Below are 15,465 nucleotides of genomic sequence, written 5' to 3'. Positions count from 1 at the left end.
CTCTTATTTTTTCAAAACAACAACCATTGGTTAGTACTTCTGCAAACATAGTCTTATTTTTTATTTTTCATAGTGACCGTATACTACTATATTTTTATTGACATCAGCTGCCCAATATTTGGAATTAGATATAATATTAATATGATTCACATAATCTGCAGAATGGAAACTTACTTTATACATAATTACTTCCAGATTAGCGTAACACTTAAAAAAAATAAAAAATGAAAAAAATATTTCAAATATGTTATTTGATTTGCAATATCCTACAGAAATCCACCTTATGAAAAGGTTTAGAGACTAAATTGTGGGATCTTAAAATTTGAAGAATGTCTTGAATATCACTTTTTCCATTCAAAGCTAATGTTCTCGATAGTTATGTATAACCTTTTTTCTGTCTGCAAAAAGTATAAAAGATTAATGTTGTTACTGTATCTAAGTACAACTGAACAATTTCTTCCCCAAAGAAATATGGAAAGAGTCTGACCCTTGATCTCTCCTCTAAGCTCAAGGCAAGATACAGGCAGTCCTTGATTTATGACTGGTCACGTAAAAGCCATTTGAAATTACGACAGGCCTGTAAAGTACTTCTGGTTCTCATAAAATGTTGTGCCATCCCCTTACAGTACAGTCATTTTAGGGTGCTTGATAACTAGCTCATCTTTACTACTGGTTGCAGTGTCCCATGGTTATGCAACCATAAGTTGCGACACTTTTTTCCAGTTTTTGCTTCTGGCAAATAATTCCTATTTAGAAGAATGGATTTGCACTTATAGCCTCAGCATTAATGACTGTGAATTTGCTTAATGATCACAGTGATTTGCTGCAAATAATGTTGTAAAGTCAGGTAGTCACGTGGGTGCCTCAACTTATAAGCATAAATTCAGTCCCAAATACAGCCAAGGACTACAATGAGACTCGGGAACTGGTGAGAAAAAAAAGGTGAAGTGTGCTTTCTTTGTGTCAATCTTTCCCTCCCGTAAAATATTTCAGTATATGGAGGTAAGAAAGAAGGTTCAAGAATACCCGCTTTCCCTGTTTTATATTTCTCTATGTATTTTACAGTGGTCTTCCACATTTTAACATTAGCTCAAAGAGCTACCATAAAAATTGTGCTGAAGTGTCACCATATGATAGCAATATTTTTCAGTGCAAAGGTTAAGAGAGTTAACAGTGCAAATGGATCATATACTTGCCTGTTGCTGCTCTTTGCATTTCTAATTCTTTAACCATAGTTTCCATTCTTTTTTGTAATCTACGATCTTTCTCTGGAGTTTTCCCAAATAAATCTTTGGGCTGCATGCATTTGTGCTACAAAATAAAGTGTCATTACATTGATTTGTAAGCATTGAAATAATACTTTAATATGAAACACTAGACTTATCCTTACTGGACCTAATTCTACAAAAATAAAAAATACTTTTTACACATCACTGTAATATTTGTATTGAAATATCTCCATAAGATGCAATACATTTTCAAAAGAAAATCTGGGTCTAAAACAAGTGGGATTATGAGTGGGATTATGGCAACCAATAGCTCCTTGCCTACTTTATCAAATTTTTATAAATAAGTTTATTATTATAATTTTTTACTAGAAAATCATTCCAGGTTAAAACAACAAATTATTTTAGTCTTTTTTGAACGTTATGTCTTACATCAATACATTGGGATATGAGATAATACTTAGCCAGTTTTAATCCTTTAGTCACAGAAGGCTTTTAATTAAGAGCAATGTGAAATAAAATTAGACTGCACTTAAAAGTAATAGGAAGTCACTATGCATATACAGACCTTTTTAATTAACTGAGGTAACCCTTCATCAGTATTTATTGCAGGATATAATGACTCATCAATATGCATCCCAACTTCTCGGCATCTGAGAAAGTATTAAGAATACACATTTGGTTTAGTATTAGACAGATTTACCATTATTATTAATCGTTCTAAGTGACTGAAACCTTTAATATTTCTAACAAATCATGTTCAATTTCATACCATGTCTATTTATCTTTACCTTATTTTTATCTTACCAAGATCCCAGAGAAGCAAAGCTTGCCCCGAAAATCCAGGTCAACAAATAAATCACTTGTTTGCTTGTAAAAGTCACATTACAAATGCCATATTATATTCATATTGGGATGGGTGAAGATAGAGCACACTATTATAAAAGAGCTAGCAGGCTACACACTAGATAGAAAAAAATATGTAAAGGCAGAGGTCACATTCCCTAGTTTTGCTGGCAGACGGAGCCTAAGACCAAGGCTTTATAGCAGGACCTAAAATGTCAATCAGGTCAGTGCTTTACATTCTGAGAAATGAAGGCCTTTGCTTCACTATGATCCCACCCATGAATGTATCAAAATTTCAGTTGCAGATAACAGAACAAGCTATTGTTGAGTTGACAATTTTCTGGCTCAATGCCTCAATTCTAAAAGCTCAAAAACATAAAATCACCCAGTTGCCTACAGCAACCACTTGCTGCCAGGCATAACTGGAAATTCATATTTATAAGCATGCCAAGAAGTTTCAATCCTGTCATGCTTGATGTAATCAAATCAGCCAGGGCAAATTTGAAATCTGAACATTAGTCAGTAACAGAGAACAAGGCAAAATAACTGCCAGAGATTGCTTTCCATAATTTTTCCCAAGGATCCACAGCCTGCTTATAACACTTAATATAATGTATTCTAGTCAGACTATGTAGTATATAAGTGTAAAACTTCGAAATATAAAGTGACACTTAAAAATAATTCTATAGAACACACCTAGATATAAACAGCATTTGAATATTTGCTGAAATATTGATTTTTTACTGTGTTAATGCAGAGCAATATTTTTCAAGAAAAGCATGTCTCAATTCCAGAAATCTGAAACAATACAACTCCTCACTTACTGACTATTTATTCAGTGATTGTTTGAAGTTATGACAGTGCTGAAAAATAACTTTATGGACCATTTACAACCTTTGCAGAGTCCCTCAGTCACATGAACACCATTAGTCAGTATGCATAGTCCTGTGCCTGACCTACGTTTTTTCTCCTCTTAAAGAGCAGGGGGAAAGTAAGGGATTTTATTTATTTATTAAATGTGTTTGTTCACTGTGATTGAAAGAAAGTAAATTACAAATCTACACATTGAAAACATGCAATCATACTGGCAGTCTGGGCTGGGAGCTACAGACATTCTATGCAAACAGCTTATAGTATTCTCTTGAAATCTCTTTCTCTCCAATCTCTGTATTTATGGGAGGGGGGAAGAAGTGAGAAAAAAAAGCAAGCAGTTTCTGTAGGAAATCTGTCTTTGCCTGACCCTTTTTTGCTTTTGGCCTGATCACATTGCTTCCAATGTATAGAAGAGGAAACAGTTTATTCTCTTGAAATCTCTTCCTTTCCAATCTGCTGGTGTGTGTGTGTGTTTGTTTGTGTGTGTGTAAGAGAGAGAGAGAGAGAGACAGTCAGTACTTTATACTGTTTACAAATACAAACACATTTCTTATTTTACAACATTTACTACACATAATTTGGGTTACTTACCAAAATACCACTTATTCAGTGGTATTTATAAAAATGCATTTATTTTACAATATTTCTCATTTTTATTTTAAATTAATCATTGTTCGTTCTGTTTGTAATATTTGGCATAAACTGCTCAACTCTAATGAATATTGCAACACTTCATTTTGTCTACTTAAGAGAAGCAGGGAGGCAAAGAGTGAATACTGGAATCAGAGGAAATCAGAGTATTAGTAAAAGAAAGAAATGTACAATGTTATTCTCTGCCATATCAAGAATAGAAACCACTAATTAAAAAAAATGAAAATGGGCTCAGAATGCAAATTCAAAGTCTTCGTAATATTCTTTCCCATCTTTTGATATGTTATTTCTTGAACTGGTATACTTCTAAATACAGACTTATTTCTTTCACAGGAAAATATAGTTAATTCTAAATTTATGAACACAATGGGGACCCTCCTATGATTGCCATTTGCAAACAAAATCAAATGGCAAGAGCCAGCAGGAAATGGTGATCATGCAAACACAAAGATGTTGCAATCTTGTGGGATTCACCTAATAATGGCAACTGAGACTGCAGTCATGTGTCTATGCCTTACAACCATGTGGCTTAGTAACAGAGTTGCCAATCCCAATTGCCATTTGCAAGCAAGGACTAGCTTTAAAACTATAAAAACATGAAATTGCAATGAAAACATTCAGACACTAGCAATGGGATTTTAGTGACATCTAGTGATCTTACAAATGAAACAGTATATGGCAATATTACACAACAAATTTGATCTACTTTACTAGTTAAGATGAAAGCTTATATGCCACAAAAATATGAGTCTCAGGATTTTACGCATAATAAAAGTTCAAATCATAATTCTAAACAGAGTTTTTGGTAATTCTAAACCGAATTGGTTTTTCTTTCTTGTATTTTTTGTTAAGCTCCATTAAGGTATTACGTCTTTTATCAATAGGATATGTAATGCACAAAAAAGGATAAATCACTGCAGTATATTACTAGTATAAGAGCTCTCATAAATCAAACAGAAATGGAAAGTTAAGCTAATTTCTGGATCACTGCAATGCAATTTAAGAACTTCAATAAAAATATTATGGAAATTCGTCTTTTTAACTATGTCTACAATAGCCTAGTATTTTCTTGAAAGATTAGAAGTTTAAATGCTATATTTAAAACATATTTATAATTAACACCAATTCTACTATAACTTCTCAATTGGCAGTAATATATATTTATTGAAGCTCCTACAGTAATTCAGACCATTGCTTTATTTCATCCATTATTAGCATTGCTTATTTATTCCCTGCCAGCAATTCTTCAAGATCTCTGGCAGCTTTTTACTCAGTGTTTCAAGCTAGACTGAATTTAGAACAAGCATACACACAACTAATGACCTAACATGCCCTCTACAATGCAAGTCAATTTGAAGCAACTCAGATTTAAGCCAATAGTTTTCCTTGCATTCTATTCAGATATAACATTATTATATACTGGGGACATTTGAAATCCACATCGATTGTACTAATATTATTCTTGTAATATTTTCTCCCCTGGTATATTTCTAATCATCAATACTTACTTTTCTACCCAAAGTACTGACACTAGTTTAATTCCAGCTTTTTGAGCTCTATTCCACGTAGACAGGAATCCATCTTTAAAGATCACATGAGTAACTTGTTTATTCAAAGTCTTAGAAATCTACAAAAGAGAAAAGAATAACGCATTTTAAAATGTTATCTATATAAATGGTCTCTGAAAATATTTAAGATTCTTCATTTCTACTGAAAAGTCACACGCTGTTTTGTGCTTTTAGTAGGTAACCAGGGAATTTGCATCAGTACTCTATCTAATAAAGAGAATTTTTTAAAAATTATTTTTAGAATGCTTACGGTACAGAATCATTTGAGATTAGAAAGGATCATAAAGATAATCTTGCTTTGGGTTTCAAGATCTGTGATAAACCTAGCTCTATCGTGTTTCCCCGAAAATAAGACAGGGTCTTATTCTCTTTTGAACCCTGAAATAAGCACTTGGCCTTATTTTCAGGGATGTCTTATTATTTTTGAGGTGCAGGAGGAGGTGAATGTGGCTACCTCATGGCTCCTCCTCTGTTGGAATATTTTTGGGGAGGACTTATTTTCAGAGGATGGCTTATTTTAGTGCATGCACTCAAAAGTCCGATTGGGCTTATTATCCGGGGAGGTCTTATTTTCGGGGAAACAGGGTAGTAAGCTAAGTAGGAGGAGATGTCTTTTACTCCTGAATATTCATTAAACTGCAAATTACAGTTCATGGAACGCAGCCTTTTATCTGGATAAAACAGTTCGGCTGAGATCTACATATCTGGGTCTGATTGTGATAAATTGTAGGGGTGACAAATATGATATAGAGCTTCACACACTTTTGCCTGCCGTTCATGCAAATGAAGCTGGGAGCCCATGCATGGTCACCGCTTGCGTGGCCTGGTTCCGAACAGACCATGCCTTGGTAGTAGGCTGTGGCCCGATGGTTGGGGACTCCTGATATAGTGAATGGTGTGATGATGCACTAAATTTAATTAGCTTTTATTTTCAATAATCTCCTACTTTTTTACTACTTCTTATTCCTTTGAGATGCGCATGCTGTAGTTTACCTGTTAAAGAATAGCCATGGTGGATTTCATTATATACCTTATGCAAAGTATATAAAAAGTAGTTGGAATTAAAAAGAAAGAAACAGACAATATATAAAAAAGGAATGTGAAATTATTTAGCCTTAGTTGCAGTTTGGTATTTGGAGCAGGTTGTAAGTTGAATATTTCATGGAGACATTGTAAAATTAAATTAAATATTAAGCTATACCAGTTCTTTGACTAGTGTGCAACCATGGAATTTTAAGAATTCTTTATCAAGCAAGATATTATAAATCCGCAGCAACAAAAATAAGGAAACTATTTCCTTTTTTGTATCTCCAGTATCTAGGAGATGGTGGAACACCACAAAAGCAAGCAAGTAAAACAAGTGATGGAGTTGCTTTGCAAAGGAGTTTTGCAAGGCAGCTTTACTTGAAGTTTAGGGAAGTGAAATATTAAGGTTAAACTTTCTATAGCTTTTAAAGATATCTGATTTGGGTTCAATTAAAAAAAAAAACACCTCAATTTCTATTAATGTAGAAATTGCCTATTTTCTCTACAGCCACTGAAAGATTTTACCTGTTGAACAACTATTTTGGCTTCTTCATCTCGAGAGACTGGAGAAGGCACTGGTGAATTCTGAAATCATTTTGGTATCTGCCTATTTATATCCTTCATATCAATAAAACTGAAATGACCTATTCACTCATACATTCGGCTACAACATAATTTGCTTGGATTAAATTTAGAGTATTAATTCAATCTCGAAAGTTTCTGAATCATGCCCCATATTTATGCATGTTGTGCTTTATTTTTTTTAAAAAAAGGTTTGTATACCAACCAGTTTAGTTACTTACTTTTGCTCCCATATCAAGGAGCTGTTGAGTAAAGGCTTGTGAGTAGTTTTCTGTTCTGCTGGATGACCATACTTCAACATATGCTACAACACCTACACACCAATTATGAGAGAAATGTTAACAGATCAATATTTTCTTGGGAGTACCATTTTTTGGATCAAATCTTTAATTTGAACGGCATACTTCATTTTCTCATACGCATCAAAGCCAAAGGTAAGGCATGTTAAATTCAATGTAATTTTAACCCTAAGAATAGATTACAGAATTATCTTCTAGTATACACCATGCAGTTATTCCAAAACCATTTTCATAAAGACTAAGCTGGATTGATGATAATGTACTGTTTTCTAAGTTTTTGTTAAGTACTCCATTTTTGCCTGTTGAAATCATGTTTAAGAAACAACCTCCACATTGTTGACATCCAAATGTCAACAGGGTCTCCTGTATTTGGATTTTAAATAGATTGTCTGCAGATGAGGCTGTCTGGGTGGCATGTCATTCTGCCTTAATGTTAAGGGGGAAAAATACAATTGGTGGACACCAGCAATTGGTGCTCCAACTCCAATACCAAAGATTATTGCTTTAAGAGCAGTCAAGAAAAGAACACAAGCACTCTTTTTCCCACCAAATGCGTACAATCTTCCACACCAATTTGTAGTTTTACAACCCAAAGAATTTTTAAATGATTAGTAGTTGAGGGACAAAGAACATTTTTTTAAAAAAATTGCATTTACCTGTACCTGCATTTTCCACCTATAGAAAACCTGACCGCCCCCCTTCACTAATCTGGAGCCCTAGAGAAGCAAGGAGGCATCTCAGATTATAGGTCAGGTCTACCACTGTACATTTCTTATGCGGGATGAAATTCTCGTGCATTTAGGAAAGCAGTAAAAAAACAAAACACCTACTTGGTGCTACACTAGCTTATTTCATACCCACTTGAGGTCTGTGGAGAGGAAGGACGAGATTATTTTTTGTAACTTTGTGTATGCATGTTGTACTATATTTTTGTGTACATTTAAAAATAATAATCCTAAATTAATCGGTTTTTAATGTTTTATTGTACTGATTACATGGTACAACGACCAAAGAGCCCCTCTATGAGGGAGATGGGCGGTTAAGAAGCTCGGCATATATATAATTATCCTGCCTATTGGGTCTCCGGCCCCCCTCCCCCCTTATAACTGCGACTTGTTAGCGTGGCCCACAGCCGTGTCGGAAATGCTGGGATGAAATGCAGACTCAACCCACGTGAAGACCCGACTGAGGAAAGATGAAGATGTGCACCACTACTTCCCACTGAGTTATAAACTGTCAACTCTTCATACTTTAGGCTCCCCCTTTACCTCTAACGCCGACCCCTACAACCGCGACCAGCTGACGTGTAAAGAAATAGTCTTTCCTTCCCACATTACCCGTCCCCCTCACTTTCTTTTCCAAATCCAGCCATAGCTTTCTTCTTCCGTGCGCGCCTCACGCCTGTACCTGCTAAAACGGGTCGGCCATTGCTACGGTCCATTCTAACCAAACGGTTTAAAAACGAACTCCACGCTACTGTTTGAACGTCCCTCTGCCACGGGCGCATGCGCAATGCAAAGCAAGGCCTTCTTTCCCCCCTCCCCCCTCATCCGGTTCTGCGATCGCCTGGTGAGACCCATAGAAATAATAAGAGCAAAGAAAGTAGACTTTTCCTAGCTCTATGGTGAGAGTTACGTAGTTCCACCCACCCACATTACTCTAAAGCGACGCATGCGCTCCGCTTAAAAAATGAGGTGGGGTGGGTGGGGCGAAACACAGTCCGCTCCTCTGGATTGGTCCCTGCGCGTGGAAAGAGGCGTGGTCGTCACGTTCAGGTTAATTATGTTAAAACATAATTTACAAATCCTCGTGGTTAAATTCACACGCGCGGGTTGTAAACAGTTGGGCTGGCAGTCCCAGAAAAATGTGACGTGGTCGTTTTTTTCTACTTTTTAAAAATATTTTTTTAATTGTACAATTTTCTTAATTGTGTATAAAATTTCTATATTCACAATACCATCTGGCTACAATCCCTACAATATCTATTGAATACAAATAGTAAATATTATACACACAGTAGTTGTAACTATTGTTCTCAACACCTATTCATCTTCATCTTCACTTATCCTTGTTGAAAATTTTGTGTTATTTTATTAAGCCCTCTCTTCAATTTTATCTATAATCTATTAATATCAAACATAAATGTGTCTAAGGCTAGCAAACATAAGGTGTCAATCAACACCCACCAAATGTCTGGATTGGTCAATTCCTGTAGGCGTCACCAGAGGGAGCTAACATTCATCTGATTGGTTGCCGGTTTGACAGCTGCTATATAAATAGCTGTCAAACCGGAGTTCACTGTTCTTGTTATGGTTTTACTTAGTTGAGTCTGAAATAAAAACTAGTACTTTACCGGATCGCCTCATGCATTTTAATTACAATAAAGAATATAATACTGGCGACGAAGAGTGGCGAGCGTCCACGCAGTGTTTCACTAACAAGACCACAATTTTTTCTTCTCTTTTTTCTTCAGAATGTCAGCCATTCCAAGTTTCGCCCCTTTGTCCACTCAAAAGGAGTCATGGGAGGCTTTTTTAGAAAGGTTCGAGTGTTTTTTGATGGCTCATGATTTTACTGAGGTTTCTGAGGATAGAAAGAAAGGTTTTTTCCTCAGCGCGTGTGGACCAGAAATGTGGACCAGCGCGTGTGGACCAGAAATGCTCTATCTGCTTCAATGTCTCTAAGTACAGTTCCATGGGATGTACTTATGACTTCTTTAAAACATCACTATTCCCCCGCTCCATCAAAGATAGCAAGAAGATATGCTTTTAGACAGTGCCTACAGAGTGAGGACGAGTCAATTTGCCAATATGTGGCCAAGCTTAGACATGAGGCGATTCCTTGTCTTTTTAAGGAACTGGACGATGCTCTAGTAGAGCAATTTGTATGTGGAGTAAGAGATACTAGACTCCAGCATCGTCTTTTGGCTAAACCTGAACTAACTTTACAAGCTGCTATAGATGAAGCTAGATCCGCTGAGTTAGCTGATAAATCTGCTGTCATAATTCAAAATAGATTCAGCACTCCCACTCCTTCTAATTTATTTTCCTCTGTTCATCATCAACTAGCACAAAACAATGATTTTTCTGATGACCCAGAGCAGATTGACCGAATGCAATATAAAAATTACCTCAGAGGCAAGCCCGCCAAAAAACTTAATGATGGCTGCCTGAGTTGCGGAGGCAAGCACCTCAGGTCCACCTGCCGTTTTAAACAGGCTGTTTGTCGGCGCTGTGGCCGTCCTGGGCACATCGCTGTAGTTTGCCGAGTTGTTTTACTTTCTCAGGTTCCTCAAAACAACAGGAACCTTGATAAACGTTTCCTCAAGCCTGCACAGGCTCATACTAATGATTGCTCTGCTGTGGATTCTGATGTTTTAAGTGAAGAATGGATCGTTCAATCAGCTTCTGAACCAACTTCAAAAGCGCAAAAAATCTTTATTACTGTCCGCATTGAAGGCAAACCTTGCCGAATGGAAATTGACTCTGGCTCCACCAAGTCGATCATTTCCTGGCCATCCCTCCAACAATTGATCCCTTCAATTACCAGAGATCAACTCCATGATTCTACTTGCCGCCTGCGCGACTATCAAGGGAACTTGATTCCTGTTTTGGGGGTCGCCTCTGTCCATGCTGAACACAAATCTTTTAAAGCTCAACTAAAGCTCCCTCGTCGTTGTGGCCAAGCCTCTATCTACTCTGCTGGGTCTTGAATGTTTCCAGCCCCTTGGACTTTCCATTGACGGCGTGAACAACATTCCCTGCACTAATGACTTTGAGACTTTGATTACTGAGTTTTCTGATGTTTTTGATGACAAATTGGGTAATTACAAGGGCAAACCCATCTCCTTTAATTTAGATCCTAATGTTTCCCCTATTAAGTTAAAACCCAGGAGGCTTCCTTTTGCCCTTAAATCTAAGGTTGAGGCTGAGCTCAACAAATTGGTGGCTCAGGGGATTCTTGAGCCAGTAGAATATGGTACATGGGAAACCCCTATTGTTGTTCCCATTAAGCCTGATGGTTCTATACGCATATGTGGGGACTATAAATCAATGGTGAATAGGGCACTGGATTCGAACCCATACCCCGTTCCTGTCGTTCAACATTTGTTGCACTCTCTGGGGAGGGGGTGCATTTTGCTAAGTTAGATATGGCCCAGGCGTATCAGCAGTTGCCTGTGGACCAGGCATCTGCTGATGCCCAGACTATTGTGACTCATAAGGGGGCTTTCCGCCGCACCAGGCTACAGTTTGGTATTTCAGTCGCACCTGGCCTCTTTCAACGCCTTATTGAGCGGCTGCTCCAAGGCTTGGAGGGAGTGGTTCCATATTTTGACGATGTCTTAATTGCTGCCACCAGCAAAGATGACCTCATCGTCAAAGTGTGGAACATCCTGTCTCGTTTCAGATCTGCTGGCCTTAAGCTCAAGCGCTCTAAATGTCACATGGGAGTTTCTTCAGTTGAGTTCTTGGGTTTTTTGATTGATGGCAAGGGTATACATCCCACTCCCAGCAAAGTTGAAGCCATACATCGGGCTCCAACCCCTAAATCAAAACTTGAGTTACAAGCCTTTTGGGGGCTCCTAAATTTTTATGCAGTGTTTCTGCCTCACAAGGCTTCTGTCGCAGAACCATTGCATAGACTCTTGGATAATTCTACAGTTTACAGGATAAAATACCATATACATAGAAGACATCGGAACCCCGTAAAAACAAGTTAAATAAAAATCTGTACAATAGTAGTAAAAATTAAAACAACTTAAAAATCTACCCCAGGAATTTAAAATACCGGCCAGGAGGATAGAAGATTAAAACTATGATTGGGCCAGGCCAGCTAATTGGAACAGGTGGGTCTTGAGTTTCTTGCGGAAGGAGCGGAGGTCAGTGGTGATTCTAATATCGGAGGGGAGGTCATTCCAGAGGGTTGGGCCCATCACAGAGAAGGCCCTACTCCTGGGCACCGCCCGCTGGCATTGCTTAGTGGACGGCACCCGGAGGAGTCCCTCTCTGTGAGAGCGAATTGGTCATAGGGATGTATGGGGTAGGATGCGATCCCGCAGGTAACTAGGTCCTGTGCCATGGAGCGCTTTAAAGATGATAGTCAACACCTTGAAACGCAGCACATTCCCACCAGGATCCTATTCTGTCTAAGGTTTTAGACTGGGTTCGCAGGGGTTGGCCGGATGAGGGGTTGACTAGTAATTTTATGCCTTATGGTAGGAGGCGTTTGGAATTATTTGTGGTGCAGGGATGTTTACTTTGGGGTCATCGAGTAGTAGTTCCTAAGACTCTGCAAACCCAAATATTGCAGAGGTTACATGAGGGCCATCCGGGGATCGTGTACATGAAAGCCCTTGGCCGTAGTTATGTATGGTGGCCTGGTCTTGATGAAGCTATTACAGCTTGGGTAAACAGCTGTCCCGATTGCCAAGCTGCACGACCAGCCCCGGCAGCAGCGGAGCCTAAGGAATGGGAAACCCCAAAAGGCCCTTGGTCTAGGTTGCACCTCGATTTCGCTGGCCCAATACAGGGTTTCAACCTGATGATTATTGTTGACGCCTATTCCAAATGGGTGGAGGTAGTTCCCATGTCCACTATAACAGCCGAGGTATCTATTAACGTCCTTAAATGGATTTTTGCTTGCCATGGGCTACCAGATGTCATTGTGTCGGATAATGGCCCCCAGTGGACTTCGGCCTCTTTCCAATCATTCTTAGCTATGTTAGGAATCCGACAGGTACTGACGGCTCTGTTCCACCCGGCCAGCAATGGCCGAGCGGAACGCGCAGTCCGTTCAGTTAAAGAAGCCCTCGCCAGGATGACGCATGGCACATTGTATGACAAAATTCATCAATATTCAATTAATCAACACTCTACTCCCTGCCCATTGACCAATCTGAGTCTGGCTGAACTCCTAATGGGTCGGAAACTTAGAACCACTCTTGATAGGCTGCATCCAGAATATAACGAAATTCCACCGGTTCCTAGGAATTACCAGACTAGACATTTCAGTTGTGGGGACTGGGTTTTTGGCCAAAATTTCGGAGGCCATACCAAGTGGGTTCCTGCAACCATACTTGAAGTAACAGGGCCCTGTTCTTACAGGGTCCTCCTGAATGACGGAAGGCAATGGCGGCGCCACATTGACCAGCTGCACCGCCGTGAAGCCCCAATCGACTGGCGTTATGAGTTTTTGCCTATCGATGACAGTTCCTTTGCCGCCTGCTGGCCCAACCCGTTCACGCCCCCATCTGTCTTTCCGTGCACGCCTCCCTCTGTCACCACGCCTACCAATCCACATCCAGCGCCACTCCACCTACCTGTGGAAAACCAACATCAACCCAGGACGGAACCTTCACAACCTTCCGAGGAGCTCGCATTACCAGAGGAGACTGACATACCAGCTGTGCCGCCCCCATCGCCACCAGAGGGTTTGCGTCGTTCCGGAAGAGTCCGTAGACGTCCAGCTTACCTATCTGACTACACCTGCGCGAACTTGGGGGAAAGCGGTGTTGTGTCTAAGGCTAGCAAACATAAGGTGTCAATCAACACCCACCAAATGTCTGGATTGGTCAATTCCTGTAGGCGTCACCAGAGGGAGCTAACATTCATCTGATTGGTTGCCGGTTTGACAGCTGCTATATAAATAGCTGTCAATCCGGAGTTCACTGTTCTTGTTATGGTTTTACTTAGTTGAGTCTGAAATAAAAAACTAGTACTTTACCGGATCGCCTCATGCATTTTAATTACAATTAAGAATATAATAATAAACATCAAGTAAACACATGTATAACCATTAATTTCCAAATAACTTTATGGTTTACTTATCTTAATTATTCAATGTTCATTATTCGATTGCACAGATTACTTCATCTTTTTTTACATATCTAGGGTTCTAACTACTGCTATTATTTTATACCCATTAATAGAATAGTTCCCAGATTGAAAAAGTAATCTTTTCCCCATTTCTGATTTCTATCTTTATACCTATTCATCTTCATCTTCACTGATCCTTATTGAAAATTTGGTTAGACCCTCTGTTCAATTTTATCTAGCATCCATTAATAATATCAAACATCTATAAATATCCAATAGGCATCACATTTATAGCCAGTTTTTCTACTTATGACCGTTGTGGTATCCCCATGTGGTCATGATCAAAATTCAGATGCTTGGCAACTGGCTCATATTTGTGATGGTTGCAGCGTCCTAGAGACATGTGATCCCCTTTTGCGACCTGACAAAGTCATTAGGGAAGCCAGATTCACTTAACAACCATGTTACTAAACAATTGCAAAGATGCACTTAACTATGCCAAGGAAATTTGTAAAATGGGGCTAAAACACACTTGACACGTTTCACTTAGCAACATATATTTTGAATGCAATTGTGGTTGTAACTCAAGGTCTAGGTGTAATTTTCCTCTTAACACATGCAAATAAAGCAATGTGTTCCCGTGTATAGATACACACACAAACACACATTCTCAGACCACACACGTACAAAAACAGCTGTTTGAAGGCTGCAAATCTATTACTTCAGACTTGATCTTGTAATTGTGGCTTATTCTTTTATACTAAAGTTTTGAGTGCCCATTTATGGTTTTACTTGAACAACCTGGATTAATTATAATATATTGCCCTATTTTTAAATTGTGTTGGAGAAGACTCTTGAAAGTTCCTTGAACTGCAAAGAGGTCAGATCAGTCATCCTAAAGGAAACCAATCCTGATTATTTTTTGGAAGGACAGATACTTCAAACTGAAGCTCAGATACTTTGGCCACCAAATGAGAAGAGAGGACTCCTTGGAAAAGGGAAAGATGTTGGGAAAGATGGAAGGCAAAAGGAGAAGGAGGGCAGAGGATGAGATGCTTAAATAGTGTCATTGATCTAATGAACATGAATTTGGACAAATTCCCGGAGGAGGGGGGAGGATTGGTGTGCTATGGTTCATGGGGTCACAAAGTTGGACATGACTTAATTGCTGGAAAACAATTCTCATGTTTTATAACGTTGCCAAGCACTAATTTCCATTCTGAGCTAGAGCCCAATTCAAACTCTTGCTTCTGAAGTTTACAGCTCTCTGATCACAGTCCCCAATAACAGTTTTCCTTTATTTTGCCATGTAACCTGGGTTGTTCTTTATTTCTTATTTGTGTTTTCCTGATCCAGGAAAACAGAATCTAAAGTTAGCTTTGTGGTTTCAGGGACTTGGTTTTGGGATTCTGAATTCAGCTGCCTTCTTCCCTTTACCTCCGTGAAAATCTGAGTGCCTTTGAAAGGGATCTAAGGATCTTTTCTTTTCACTAGGGTGTTCATGTGGGGCCCTGAGTATTTGAATCTGCCATCAAAATTGCTAGCATCCATGTATTTATTTTACAGTATATTAATTGTG

The 15,465-nt window shown here is 38.7% G+C and overlaps 1 protein-coding gene across 8 annotated transcripts in view; it reads right to left on the bottom strand.

Moving 5' to 3' along the window:
• Positions 1–8,676, bottom strand: part of MCPH1 (microcephalin 1) — a 123,854-nt gene extending 115,178 nt beyond the window's left edge. For 3 of the 8 annotated variants that reach the window (XM_081943607.1, XM_081943605.1, XM_081943606.1), the window contains exons 1-5: positions 8,479–8,675; positions 6,994–7,085; positions 5,105–5,223; positions 1,795–1,879; positions 1,197–1,311 (exon numbers count right to left, since the gene is read on the bottom strand). In XM_081943607.1, the coding sequence (XP_081799733.1) occupies positions 1,197–1,311; positions 1,795–1,879; positions 5,105–5,223; positions 6,994–7,085; positions 8,479–8,578 (511 nt within the window). In that variant the 5' untranslated portion in view covers positions 8,579–8,675. Of the gene's footprint in view, positions 1–1,196; positions 1,312–1,794; positions 1,880–5,104; positions 5,224–6,993; positions 7,086–8,478 lie in introns of all 8 variants that reach the window. The other 5 variants (XM_081943603.1, XM_081943604.1, XM_081943609.1 and 2 more) reach the window with 3 other exon arrangements.
• Between the last annotated feature and the right edge of the window lie 6,789 nt (positions 8,677–15,465).

Source organism: Natrix helvetica (genome assembly GCF_964273705.1).
Source record: "Natrix helvetica genome assembly, chromosome: 2".
NCBI classification, from domain to species: Eukaryota; Metazoa; Chordata; class Lepidosauria; order Squamata; family Natricidae; genus Natrix; species Natrix helvetica.
This window is presented reverse-complemented; position numbering and strand designations above follow the sequence as displayed.